Raw genomic sequence first — 14,621 nt, 5'->3', positions numbered from 1 at the left:
AATTATTATGTAAAAACTTACCTAAACTATATTTTCCGGATGAAAACAAAAAATTTACTTATATAGTAGAATCAGATGCGAGTGAAAAAAGTTATGGAGAAATATTAAAATACAGATATGATGGCAATACGATAGAACATCATTGTAAGTATTATTCAGGAACATTTAATAATACAGAAATAAAATGAGAAATAAATAGAAAAGAATTAAATTCAGTGTATAAGTGTTTATTATCATTTGAACCATATATTGTTTATAACGAATTTATTATAAGAACAGATAATACACAAGTAAAATTAGTCAAAATAAAAAATAGAATAGCATCTATTTATAATTTTTAACTTTTTAACTTATAAATAACATTTTTATAAGTAGATGGAAAGAGAGGTTTAGTCGCAAATGAAACAAAGTTGTAAGAAGAAGTCGTTGTTCACATTAGAAAGTTTCAATTTTTAAGCATGAATTATAAAAAGATGGTTTGAACAATGTTTGATGTAGTTTTCTAGGAAAAAGACGTCGATTACTTTATTCATAATAGATAGATGATATAGATAAACAGTATGTGTGTATACATACATGGAGGGACGAATTTTCGTTTTGTTTGACCATTTGTATGACTGACCAAATAGATAGAGGTGAATACAAGTTGGAAAAGTAATATTAAAAAAAAAAAAAAGAGTCTTCTCCAACCCCAGCTGCTCCTTGTAGACTAGGACTACGATAAACCCCCCAAAAATAGCTTCATTTTCAACATATTGTCCCCACCCCGCTCTCCATGGCTATTAAGCTTTAACCTTAAGTTTCCCTTCTTTCTCATAATATATTATATATTCATCCCTCTCTTTCACCTCAAATCTCATATTTTTCTCTTAATCCATGGACTCCTCTTATCAAATTGTTGCCAAGTCCAAACACCGCAACTATTACTCTGCTTTCCCTTCTTGTTTTCGACGCCCTATTGAAGTGGCTGCCACCGCTCTTCCTCTGCCGCAGCCACCAGTTGCAGTAGCTACTAATCCCAATCTAGCCACCTCCCTCTACAACACCCACCTCGGCCTTTTTGCTTTAACTTGGTCACGCAACCTCTTCGGCAGATCTTTTCACATCCATTTCCTCCTCAATGGCCTCTCTTCTCCTCATCTATCCCCTTCTTTCCACCTCCACATCAAGCCTTTTGTTTTCTGGAAGAAACACGGATCTAAGAAGCTCGATAACAATGTTCACATCTTTTGGGATCTTTCCAAAGCTAAATTCGGATCTGGCCCTGAACCTCGATCTGGATTCTACGTCGCTGCTATCGTTAACGGAGACATGGTTCTTCTCGTTGGTGATTTACCCAAAGAAGCTTATTCAAGGACCCGAGCTCGAAAGCCAGATAAGTATTCGAATTCGAACATGGTGCTGAGAAGGGAACATGTGTGTGGGAACAAACTGTACATAACAAAAGCAAAGTTTGGTGGAAAAGAGAGAGAAATCTCAATTGATTGCAGGATTGGGGAAGATCCAAGGTTGTATTTCAGTGTGGACAACAAAAGGGCGTTGCAGATTAAGCATTTGAAATGGAAATTCAGAGGGAATGAGAGAATTGAAGTAGATGGGGTTGGAGTAGTGGTGTCATGGGATGTGTATAATTGGTTGTTTGATGATGATGAAGATGGTTATGCTTTGTTCATGTTCAAATTTGAGAAATCAAGTTTGGATGAATTGAATAATGGAGTTGAGATGTGGTCCCAACAATCTTGTGGATTTGGGTTTGAGACAAAGATGATGAAGAAAGGTGTATTGAGAAGTTCATCATCTTCATCATCTTTGTCTTCAGCATCTTCAAGTTGTAGTAGCTCTGTAATGGAGTGGGCAAGCACAGAAGAAAATGAATTGAAGGATCCCTCTGGATTTTCTTTGCTGGTTTATGCTTGGAAAACCTGAAACTAACTTTTGACCTCATCCCATGTACTGTAAAATACATACATTAATAGGTGTATACAATTTTTCCACTCTCTAACATTGAATTGAATGCAACTCCTACTATTCTATTTTTGTCTTGATTGTTTAATCAATGTAATAACTGTAGAAAAATGCATATTCTTCTTCATTGATTTTACCAGTGCTTCTTTATTAGCTCACATTAATTCCCTTCTCCTCTAGGGCCACATCATTTTTGACTTAACAACATGAATATTATAAAATTAAAGCGCTCTCTAATAAAGGCAAGTTCGTACATAAGATTTTTGTGTGAAAGAATAGCATTCTTATTTTTTGTTAAACAATTTGAACAACTTAAACTTGATGTAACCCAAACTATGGAAAAAATAGTCTCTTTTGGCAACTCAACGCACAGTGAAAGTTACCAACAGGATAGTCTTTGGTCATGTCGTCTTTAGTATAATCAGGTAGCACCTGCAAATTCATTATTACTTTTTTTTTAATCAATTTTCTGAGCTTATTGTTCCTTTATTTCAAAGCTCAAGTCCGTACAAAAAGGTCAAGTCGAAATGACTCGACCCATAAAATAAAACTAAAACACCCACCCCAGTTAAGTGAAGTTGTCGGCTTCTAGATCTTGTTTCCTAATCGGTAGGGCTTTGAAATTCAGTTCCCTCTTTTCCTCTTCATGTTGCTGCCTAAAGCTCTTTGACATCCCGCTTTCCTTTCGTTGTGGGTGATAAACGCCTACCACTTGGTCTCCGTGTCTTCTTGTAGCTTCGAAAAGGTATGCTTTCAGTTTGTTCACTCCCATCTCCGTCATTTTCTGATTTTCTGTCCATTTTATATGGGCATAGCACATCTTGAAGTCTGATAGCTCTTGTGCATATGAAGTGTTTCTTGCTCATGTTTCTGACTCTTGTGCTTTGATCCTTCTTGCTTTGATCCTTAATGTTGAAATGTGTGACTTGTCTGCATTTAGTACCTTTTTACACTCCACTGATAGTTGCTAGAAATTATTCCTTTGTATGCTTCATTGTTGCTTGTATGCCTCACTAGCTTATTTATCTACTAATTGATCAGCCTCTTTGTAGACATGATTTACTACAACGTTTGATTCTCTACTTAGAATCTGTATGTCTTCTATATCCTCTATGTGATTCTAGGGCACTTTCCATTCCTTTCTGATCATCTTTGTAATGCTCAGTGAGTCTGTTTCAACAATCACATTTGTAATGCTATTGTTTTTACAGAATCTTAGAGCACTAAGAATAGCCCTGACTTCCGCTTCCATACTTGTTCCCTGTCTTATCCTCTGTGCTTCCGCATGAATTACATTTCCATCATTGTCCTTGACACATAAACTATATGTGCTTTCTCCCGGATTTCCTCTGCTTGCCCCATTCGTATTGCATTTCATCCATCCAGTTGGTGGCTTATCCCAGACCACAACATGATGATATAGCTTTGGCTTGTATCTCCTTAGCAGCTCCACAATTCCTTCCCAAATATTAGGTGTTTTAATCCAAGGGTACAATGTCTTCATTAGTAGGATAATGTTGTTTTGACACTGTTGAAGTGCATGTTCATAAGAAACATCTCTCCCATGTCTTCTTGCATTCCTCATTTTCCATATCTTCCACATCACAATGGCTGGGATGGCTTGGTATATCCTCCTTAGTTTGGGTCTATGAGATGTCATCCATCACTTAGTGACTGTTTGTTATAGTCCTTCTTCAATTTTGATCCCTGCACAAGAAGCAAAATGCCTTCATAGCTTGTTGGCTATGGGGGCTGTTAGAAAAAAGGTGTTTCATTGTTTCCTGTTCATATCTTTCACAACAATAGCATCTAGAAGCCATACTAATTTTCATTCTTTTAAGATTGTCTTCTTTGGCAATTCTGCCTTTCCAACATCTCCATAGAAGAAAATTTATCTTAAAAGGTACTCCCTTGCTCCAGATACTACTCCACCACCACTCTTTTTCCTTTTTCCTCCTCACACATTCATAGGCTGACTTAACTGAGAAAATCCCATTGGAGTTCCCCATCCACCATGGTCTGTCTGTAGCTTGCCCCTCTACAGTTGGCCTGATATTATGCACTATGTATTTTGTCATTTCCTTAGAGATTAACTCCCTCAATTTTTGTCTGTTCCACTCCCCATTTTCCACAAAAAATTTTACCTTTATTTCGTCTTCCCTTACCTCCCCATCTTCTGTAAAGTATAGGTCACCCTGTTTAGTCCAGTTGTCAAATCAAAAACTAACTTCTCCACCTCTTATTTGCCACCAAATCTCATGTTCTACCTCCTCTCTTACTTCAAACATTTTTCTCCAGGTATGTGACTCTCCAGTTCCTTTAGCAATCTTAGGATATAGCTTTTTACAGTATTTATTCCACATGAAAGTACTCCAAAGTGATGTTGACGTTCTAAAATTCCACCACAGCTTTTCAAAAAATGCCTTCGTGACTTCATGTAATGATCTGAATCCAACTCCTCCTTCCTCTCTAGAATAGCACATCTCCTCCCATGCTATCCAGTGTTTTCCTCTTTGGCCTCATCTCTTGCTCCAGAGAAATCCAACGAATAGTTGGTGTATTTGCTCAATGATTTTTTTTTAGGGTTCATAGCTGATAGTAAGTATATTGACATAGACTGTAGTACATTTGCTATCAGGATGAATTTACCACCATAAGATAACCATTTATTTTGCCACATCATGATTCTTCTGTGAATCTTTTTCACCAATTCCTCACAGTGTGCCCTTTTCTTTCTGCCATAAAACACTGGGCAGCCTAAGTAGGTAAAAGAAAAATTCTCCTTCTTGATCCCCGTCATTTTTCTTAGTCTAATCCCTACAATAAGAGGGGTGTTATCATGCAAGTAGAAGAAACTCTTGTCTAGATTGATTAGTTGCCCCGATATCAACTCATACTTTCTTAACACATTCATCATTTTGCCTATGGATTTTTTATCCCCTGAACAGAACAAAAATAGTGTCATCCGTATATGAAAGATGGTTAATATGGGGCTCCATTTTGGCATCCCAAATCCCCTAACCTCCGCATCTTCATGTAGTTTGTTCAAACCTCTTGCCAACACTTCTGCTGCAATAATGAATAAAGTTGGAAATCAGGGATCTCATTGCTTTAATCCTCTAGAAGATTGGAAAAAACAAAAGGGTTTTCCATTAACTAATATCGAGTACCAGTTATTGGAAATCAGTTTGCACATCATATCAATCGCCTCTTCTGAGTAACCAAACCTTCTTAAAACCTTGGTCAGGAAAACCCAAGAAACTCTGTCATATGCTTTTACCATGTCAAGTTTAACCACCACATTGTGATGTTTCCTCCTTAGATTGATATCCCTAATAATCTCCTGATCTAACAACACATTTTCTGTAATGTTTCTCCCATTTACGAAGCGAGATTGGTTTTTCAAAATTATGCCTTGCAGAGTATTAGAGATTTTATCATGCACTACCCTTGATATGATTTTGCTTGCAAATGTGCATAGACTCACTGGCCTCAGATATGTTAGACTTCTCACATTTCCTTCTTTGGTAATAATACCAAATTGGTGTGCGTAATAAATCTAGGTAGCTGGTGTCCACAGAAAAAATCCCTTACCATTGTAGTTACGTCCTCCCTTATGATTTCCCAGCATGATTGGAAGAACATCCCCGAAATCCATCTGGCCCACTCGTACTAGATCCATTTAATTCAAACACCACTTTTTTAACTTCTTCCACTCCAGGCAGTCTTGTTATCTCCTCGTCCTGCTCCTTGGTAATCAATTTTGGGATTACATTGAGCATCCCTTCATCCCCCGATGTTTGATCTTCTTTGAATTGTTTCTCAAAGAAGGCCACAGCCTCAACTCCAATATTCTCGCTTGTGTTGATGGTATCGCCTTCTGCCGTTTGAATCTCAGTTAGGCGTAATTTTTTCCTTCTCTCCTTTACGTAATTGTGGAAAAATCTCGTATTTCTGTCCCCATCTTGGAACCATCTCATGCCGGCCTTTTGTTTCCAGAATTCCTCTTCCACGTAGAGGAATTTTTTCAACTCTGTTTCTGCCAACTTCAGCTCCTCCCTATTTTCTGGTGTTGGACTTATCTCTAGTTATATCTATGTCTTCCAGTGTCGCAATCTAGTGTAAAATATTCCCAAATGTTTCTTTGCTCCAACTTGCTAGCACCTTTTTTAGTTTCTTTATTTTAGTCTCAAACTCAGTAAAAGGGTTTCCCACAAAATCAATCCTCCAGTTTTCCTCAATAAGTTTCATGAACTTGGGATGTTTTACCCAAAAATTGAGAAACTTAAAAGGCTTCACTGTTGGCTCTTTCTCAATACTGCATTCCATGTGAAGTGGGGCGTGATCTGATCCTTGTCTTACTAGATGTTGAACTTCACTAGTTGGGAACAAGTTGTGAAACTCTTGGTTGCCAAACACTCTATCTAATCTCTTAAAAATGCATTCTCTTTCAATTCTATCATTCCACCATGTAAACTTTCTGCGTGAGTATTTCAATTCTATCAAAGCACAATTCTTTATGCATTGACTAAAATCCATGGCTTCAAATTGTGTGAACTCCAATCCTCCTTGCTTCTCCTCTTCATTTAGTATCACATTAAAGTCTCCACCCACAAGCCACGGGAGAGTATTATCCTCAGCAAGCTGTTCTAGTTCTTCCCAAAGCTCTAGTCTCTCAAGAGCATCACATCTTGCATATACAACTGTATTCAGGATTTCCACATTACTTTTGCTAATTTTCACTGTAAGGTGTTGCCCACTGTCCCTAAATACTTCACCTTTCCAATCATCTTCCCAGAATACCCATATCTTAGATGCACATTTACAGTACGCATTTTCCATTCCCAGCTTCTTTTTGTATTGTTCTAGTTCTTGTGGTCCCTGAAATGGTTCCATAAGAGCTATAAAATTGCACTTATGCTTTCTATTTAGATCTCTTAGTCTCTCAAATGCCTTCTGAGATTTTACAGACCTAATGTTCCAAAAGATCGCCTTCTCAATCATTGTGAAACTTCTTCCGACCTATCCCTGCTGCTCCTTGTTTTCACTTGTAATGGAAGTGAAGGTTGATTTGGTTTTCCCAATCAATTTTTCACTTTCTTTAAATAAATAATAAAAGAATTATATATTTTATCTTTATTACTTACTTTTTTGTCATCCTAATTAAAAGTAGAGAAAATCAACGTATAATTAAATATGTTTTTCTCTTTTTTATATTAGTAATAAATAAATAAAAATATTCCTTCTGTCTTTATTTACATTTGACTTAATACACCTATTTAAAAAATAGTAATCAATATTGTGAGTCTAATATTTAACCCTATTAATTGATAGAATTCTAAAATTAATTTACTCAATAATGAGGTTCAACATTTTTCAAACTCATGAGTAACTCTCTAAATAAATTGAGGGTATAATAGATTAAAAAAAAATGTATTTTCTCAATTTATCAAAAATAACAAGTAAAAAAGGACAAATAAAATATCAAAATTGAACAAGTAAAAAAGAGACAGGGGTATTGACTAATTCACATTAAAAAATTAAAAGTGTATCACACATACACATTCTAAATTGGGATTGCTTAGATATACTTTCTTTTTATTTATTGAAAAGAAACTAAAGAAAAACTATTTATTGGATAAAAATTAACATTTAAAATTATTTAAGATAATAAATAAAGATATATTAATCAAAACACATAATTTTGAAAATGGTATGTTACAAGTAAATTGGTTCAGATGGAGTAGTGTATACTCCCTCCGTCCCATTTTATATGATGTATTTTGGCTCGACACGGAGTTTAAGAAAGAAATGAAGACTTTTAAAACTTGTGGTCCAAAATGAATGATAGAAATTTGTGTGACTGTAAATCATTTCATTAAGGGTAAAATAGATATTTTATAGTTAAATTATTATTTTATATAAAAATATGTCATTTTTTTTTGGACTGATTAAAAAGAAAAGTGAGTCACATAAATTGAGACAAAGGGAGTAATTATAATGGAGTTGGGAAATCATGAATAGTTAATATGAAGATTATATAAATAATTATTTCTGTCCTAATACATTAAAATAAATAAAAATGTATTATCACGGTGGACAAGTACGATGATGTTGAATGCTGCATTTCTGCGATCTGATGAAATGATGAGTGTTGCAATTAGTATTTATTTATGAGTGTGTTCTTGAGATTGCCGTTGGACGTGGCCCCTTCATTTTATTAGTAGTAAGTATTAGTATTGTCTTCTTCCTTTTGGTTTTCTCTTTACTTCATCCCATTTATATTAATTATTAATCACTTTTCTTTTATATCCATACGAAGTAATTATAAATAAAAAATAATTTTATCAATTCAATTTATAATTTTTTTTTTGAAAATTTACAAACTAATGTGAACACTTTAAAAGAAAAAAGTAATTACAAGAGTAATAAGTAATGTTTTATAAATTTAATAAAATGAACAAACTATTTTTAGTAAGATGATCAACTAATATAAGAAGAAACCATTATTTATAAGATTTCAAGTATTACCATATTGCTTAGCGAAAATAATTGATATTTTATAATATTAAGTTATTTAAATGATATTTATACGTGAGGTTTGGCAAAATGTGTAAAATTATTTAGAGAAAATGAATAATAGTTAAAACTCTTTTTATATGCTCCTTTGTCTCTATTTACTTGCCCATTTTTATTTGATACACCTATTAAAAATAAAGTAATTGACTTAGTGAATTTATTATTTTACCTCTATTAATTAATAGAACTTCATAATCAATTTACTCATTTAAGAGGTTTTATCTTTTTGTCAAAAATAATAATTCTTTAAATAAATTAAGGATATAATAGATTTAAAAAATAAAAAAATTCTTGATTTATCAAAAATAAAAAATTAAAAAATTAAAATTGGATAAATAAAAAGAAAGTAATAGAATTGTAAGTTGTATAGTATAGGATGTGTGGTGTAGTGAGTGGTGATAGGCTGGCAGGGAGTTGTTTAAATTATGATTGAGATAGTATAGTATAGTAGGGAACAATTGTTTGTTTAGGAGGAAAAGATTCCTCTTTTCCCGACCACTAGTACCATTTGGCATGCATCTTAAGGCCCTCTCTTTTATTTTTTTACACTTAATTTCTTCATTTTTATTTGCTTTATCAAACAGAATCCTATGACAATTCTTTTGTCATTCCCCATGTTTCACACCTTTAAACTTCTCAAACTTCTCCTCTCGAATGTTTTTTAAAAAAACTCATCTCATGCTAATTACTATTCCCTCTACAATTATTAGAACTTTTTGTACGTAAATTGTTTAGGTTAGAAGAAAATTGTTGAGCTTTTGTTTATATATATATATATATATATATATATATATATATTCTTTATTTAATAAGGTCCTTGACAACTTTATATTTTCCAATAGTTTACTAACTAGTATGAATTAGAAGGAGTACTTGAAAGTACAAGAGGGGGGTGAATTGCTATTTTTCGATTTTTCCTTAAGAGTAGCTGACTTAAAGTGCCCTTTAGTCGACTACTGATAGCAAATAAGAGTTAATCAAAAACAGGAAAGTAAACTTGACACAAGATATTTTTATACTGGTTGGAATCCAATGTGGATCTTACGTCCAGTCCCCTTAGGTTGCAAGGGTGTTCTCTTCAAGTTGTTGAACTTTTGGTGTGAGTACAGGGATGAATGTAGACTGTTTACACTCAGTGTTTGTTTCACTCTAGTTTTGATACAAAGCCTTATCAACAATATTTTTCTCTCCTCTCTTTTTAGTTTACACAGTAGAACTAGGTAATACAATGCTTGATAAAAGTAGAGAAGGGAATGTGAGATGATTCAGACTTGTTGTACACTTTCTTCTGCCAATCGAGCCTCCATTTATAGTGTTTGAAGTCTTGAATCTTTTCTGTGAAGAGATAGCAACCCAAGAGATTTGATCCTTGGAAAAGAAGGCAAGAGATCCTAATTTTCCAAGAATAAAGCTCAAGACTGATTTCCAGTCTTGATTCTTGTTCAGCTTCCTTGATTGCCTATTTGATTATAGCCGTTTTATCTTCCTTAATTGATTGTAGGTTGTAGCCGTTGTGTTCTTCAGTTTGGCTTTCAAACATTTCTCTTCCTTGATCGAGTGTAAGTGATTCTTGTTTAGCTTCCTTGAATGTTGCTTTGAATATAGCCGTTGTGTTCTTCATTGCTAGTTGTCGAGATATTCACCTTCCTTGATTTGTGCTTTTTGTGATTTTTACATTCTGAGGATCTCTATCTAAATCCTTGATTGATTATGTCTCAATCAGGATCCTTTGACAAGTAATCTTACTTGATTTGTAGGGATTTAGGAATGATTCTTTCCCTTTTTGGTGATACGTTTGCCTTGCAAGGAAATATGTTGTTTATCATTAAAACTTTACTCTAACAATCTCCCCTTTTTTGATGATGACAACATATAGTAAAGATACTTCCCTGTTATAGTTGACTTGTATTGCTGAGAGTTGATTTGCTCCCCCTGAAAGAGTAAGAGGTAGTTGGCTAGTGGAGCTGAGTTCTTATCATGCTCCCCTTGAAGATATGCAGGAGTTTTTCTTTGCTATGCAAATAAAAATTCATATATCCAGCGATCCTAAAGGAGATAATAAAAGAGATAAGAAACAGAATAGAGAATCACAGTTATTAAAAGCAGTCAACACAAGAAACTGATAGCATATAGATAAAGATAATTAATTCTCCCCCTTTGGCATTAGCAAAAAGGAAAGAATATAGAGTTTCAACAAAAAAACTAAACAACATATAGTCCTACGATGAGGCGTATGCTTAACACAAAAGCAGTAGAAAAACACCACACAACAATCAACGGGGACACAAGAAATAGGTCAGAGTGTTGACTATACCAGTCGACATTTTTTCAAATCTGGAGGAAAGAGAGGTGGAGATGGCCTTGGAGCCAGCTTGAACTTTGGTAGCAATTTTGATGGATTCCTTCACGATTTGATCCAACCTGAGATGAATACGGGCAACATCAGCACCTGTTTCCTTGGTGACATCCTTCACACTGTCTATCTTAAAATGGGCAGACAACAGGAGATCCTTCAGAGAGTCCACTTGCTCACTCATTGCAGTCAACTTGGTCATGAGATCAGAAACTTGAGCAACAGTAATGGCCATAGCGTATAGCTTGGTATGCATCTCAGCAAGGCTGTTAAGAGCAACATTGGGCTTGGTAGTTGACACAAAAGTGGAGGAGGATGTTTTAGATTTCACAGGAGCATCATCCAAATCATTGTTGAGAACCCAAGAAGAGTTAGAGCGAGTAAAACCCATGCTAAGAAAATCACGTGAGTTATACCTCAGTTTAATAAGAACAGGGGAGAAGTCTCCAAGACACATGAAGTGTGACTCAAATATACGAGTGATAATCATGCCAAAAGGAAGATTGGAAGGATCAGATATGACGTCAGTCATGGCAGAGAGAATAAAGGACGATAAATGCACTTTAACACCAGACACCAAACAATAAGCAAACAGAGTGTCATGCTGAGAAAGCGTAGAATTAGAACCAACCTTAGGAAGAAGGGTGGTAGCTACAATATGGGCAATGACACGAGTCTCGAAGAGGAGGTATTTAGGCCCTAGATAGGAGGGGATAGGCAGAGAGGGGTCAAGAACGATTTCACGCTTAGCTTGTTCAATAGAAACATCACAGTAACGGTTCTTTTGGGGGGCCATAATTCCAGAGCATGAAATACAAAACATAGTATCAAACTTTTTACAATCAAGAAAAAATCGCTTACCCAGAACTAAGGACTCAATTTCACCATCCTTAGTGGAGCAAAGATTAGCATAGAACAGACGGATAAGAGGTTCATACATAACCATGGGCACAGAGAAAATCTTTGCCCAACCCTGAAACTCAAACAAGTTTTTAATATGTCAGTCTAAGGAGGAAAGAAGATCAAGATCAACAACCCTACCATGCACAAGGGTTTTATCCTTTAGAGAATGAAAATGAGATTCATTAGACGAGTTCCAAAAGTCCATCTTTGTATCAAGAGGACTGTCGAATTGAATTTGAATTTCTTTTTAGAGGATTCACAATCGGGGGAATCAGAAGGAAGCTTACCGAAGGATGAAGCGACGGAGGCAGGGAAAAGATCATCAGAGTCAGAGTCGATGAATATGGAGGCGGAGGCCTTTCTTTTGTTCTTGTGAGAGCTTTTGTGAGTAACTGCATGAGTCTTTGCCATCTTAGATAGAGAAACAAAGAAGAAGAATGAGAGAAAGACAAAGAACACAAAGGAGAGATAAATAACGAAGGAGAGGGGAAGGGGAAAATATATGACAAGACTAGACGGCGAGAAACAAAGAGAAGGTTAAGAGTACGAACAGACAGATGGCAAAAATAAAGAGGAGGATACAGAAGGATATAGAAGAATGAAAGGAAACACAATATACGAAGCAACGCTAAAAAATATGGAAAAGAGCAAACAATTAATGCATGCAATGATTTTAACAATTTACATGATTATCAATGATATTTAAAGATTTTCGAAGAGAACAAAATCTTTCTTCCAAAAGGGGTTTTGTAAAAATATAAGCAATTTGAAAATCATTGCTAATGAAAGAAATTTCAATATCTCCATTTAAAACATGATCTCAAATAAAATGATGTTTTATGTCAATATGCTTAGCTCGAGAATGATGCATATAATTTTTTGATAAGCAAATAGCGCTAGAGTTATCACACATAATTTTGACTGGTTTAAAGATAAATCATAATCACTTAATTGATGAACCATCCAAAGAATTTGAGCACAATATTGACCTATGGCAATATATTCAGCCTCTGTAGTCGAGAGAGAAACAGAGCTTTATTTTATGTTGTTCCAGGAAATTAAAGATTTTCCCAAAATTTGACATGTACCACTTGTGTTTTTCTTGTCGTCCTTATCGCCTGCATAGTCAACGTCAGAAAATCCATCAAGAGAGAAATTTTTCTCTTTTGGATACCATAAACCAATAGAAGTTGTTCCGACTAAGTAATGAATAATACACTTTACCGCCGTTAAATGAGATTCTTTAGGGGCAGACTGGAATCGAGCACACTTGCACACGCAAAAGATAATGTCTGGTTGACTGGCAGTGAGATAAAGTAAAGATCCAATCATACCTCTATATTTAGTTTCATCAACATTTTTACCTCATCATCTTTATCAAGAGAACACTTGGAACTCATGGGAGTGCCTAATGCCTTTGAATTTTCCATGCCAAACTTTTGTATGAGCTCTTTGCAGTACTTGGAAACGTACATTTCTCAGATTGATAGATTTGGAGTCCAAGAAAAAAAGTTATTTCGCCCATCATACTCATTTCGAATTCACTTTACATAAGGGTAGAAAATTCTTCACACAAAGAAATGTTAGCGCTTCCAAAGATAATCTCATGAACATAAATTTAAATAATAAGATTCTCAGAGGAAGACATTTTAATAAAAAGAGTAGTATCAATTTTACCATGGGTAAATCCATGATTTATAAGAAAGTTGCTGAGACGATCATACCAAGCACGAGGTGCTTGTTTAAGACCATATAGAGCTTTTGAAAGTTTGAAAACATGATAAGGAAAATTTGGATTTTCAAAACCAGGGGGTTGTTTGTTGTTTTACGAAAACTTCTTCTTCAATATACCCATTTTAAAAAGCGCTTTTCACATCTATTTCAAATAGTTTAAAACCTTTATAAGCAGCAAAGGCTAGAAGTAAACGGATGTATTCTAACCTTGCAACAGAGGTAAAAGTTTCATCATAGTCGACTACTTCCTGTTGTGAGTAACCTTGACCCACCAATCGGGCTTTGTTTCAAATTACTTCTCCAGACTCATTTAATTTATTTCTATACACCCATTTGGTTCCAATGATAGATTTGTCATCAGGTTTAGGGACTAAGGTCCATACGTGATTTTTTTCAAATTGTTCTAGTTCTTCTTTCATAGGCTTGATCCAATGTTCATCTAGGAGAGCTTCTTTGGCTTTAACTGAGAGATGAGTGCAACCTATGTATCATTTCTTCTTGATGCTTGAGTTTTCATACCTTCGCTTGGATTTTCAATAATAAATTTACTTGGATAATCTGGTTCACTTCTCCATTCATTTGGAACAAATTCGACTATAGGACCTATGGAGGGTTCTTCTGTAGTCGACTGTTCAGCACTGCTAGGCTCCCTTTGAGTTGATATCAAGAGTTCACTATCTTCTTCATCAGTATTTATTCTTGTCTCAACAGATTTATGAGAATCATAAAAAACAACATGAATAGATTCTTCAATATGTGGAGTACGCTTATTAAAAACTCGATAAGATCTACTAGAGTTTGAGTAACCAAGAAATTACCTTCATCGCTTCGTGCATCAAACTTACCAATATTGTCTTTGCCATTGTTGTGAACAAAACACTTGCACCCAAATAGATGGAAGTAACTGATGTTGGGTCGTTTACCATTCCATAGTTCATAAGGTGTTTTTTTAAGAATGGGTCTGATTAAACATCGATTTAGCACATGACAAGATGTACTTACAACTTTTGCCCAAAAGTTGTGAGGAAGAGAATGCTTGACTATCATTGTTCTAGCCATATCCTGCAGTGTCCTATTCTTTCATTTC

The 14,621-nt window shown here is 34.9% G+C and overlaps 1 protein-coding gene across 1 annotated transcript; it reads left to right on the top strand.

Annotated features, from left to right (window-relative positions):
* The first annotated feature begins 754 nt into the window (after nt 1-754).
* LOC125841325 (uncharacterized) lies at nt 755-2,037 on the top strand. Its single transcript, XM_049520437.1, has one exon. It carries the CDS (start codon nt 877-879, stop codon nt 1,924-1,926), a length of 1,050 nt encoding a protein of 349 aa, XP_049376394.1. The 5' UTR covers nt 755-876; the 3' UTR covers nt 1,927-2,037.
* Nucleotides 2,038-14,621: the final 12,584 nt, after the last annotated feature.

Source organism: Solanum stenotomum, chromosome 10, assembly GCF_019186545.1.
Source record: "Solanum stenotomum isolate F172 chromosome 10, ASM1918654v1, whole genome shotgun sequence".
In the NCBI taxonomy this organism is placed as follows: Eukaryota; Viridiplantae; Streptophyta; class Magnoliopsida; order Solanales; family Solanaceae; genus Solanum; species Solanum stenotomum.
This window is presented reverse-complemented; position numbering and strand designations above follow the sequence as displayed.

What these genes read in the sequence shown, in the direction of transcription:
- LOC125841325 (XM_049520437.1), top strand. Translation starts at nt 877, where the DNA reads ATGGACTCCTCTTATCAAATTGTTGCCAAGTCCAAACACCGCAACTAT.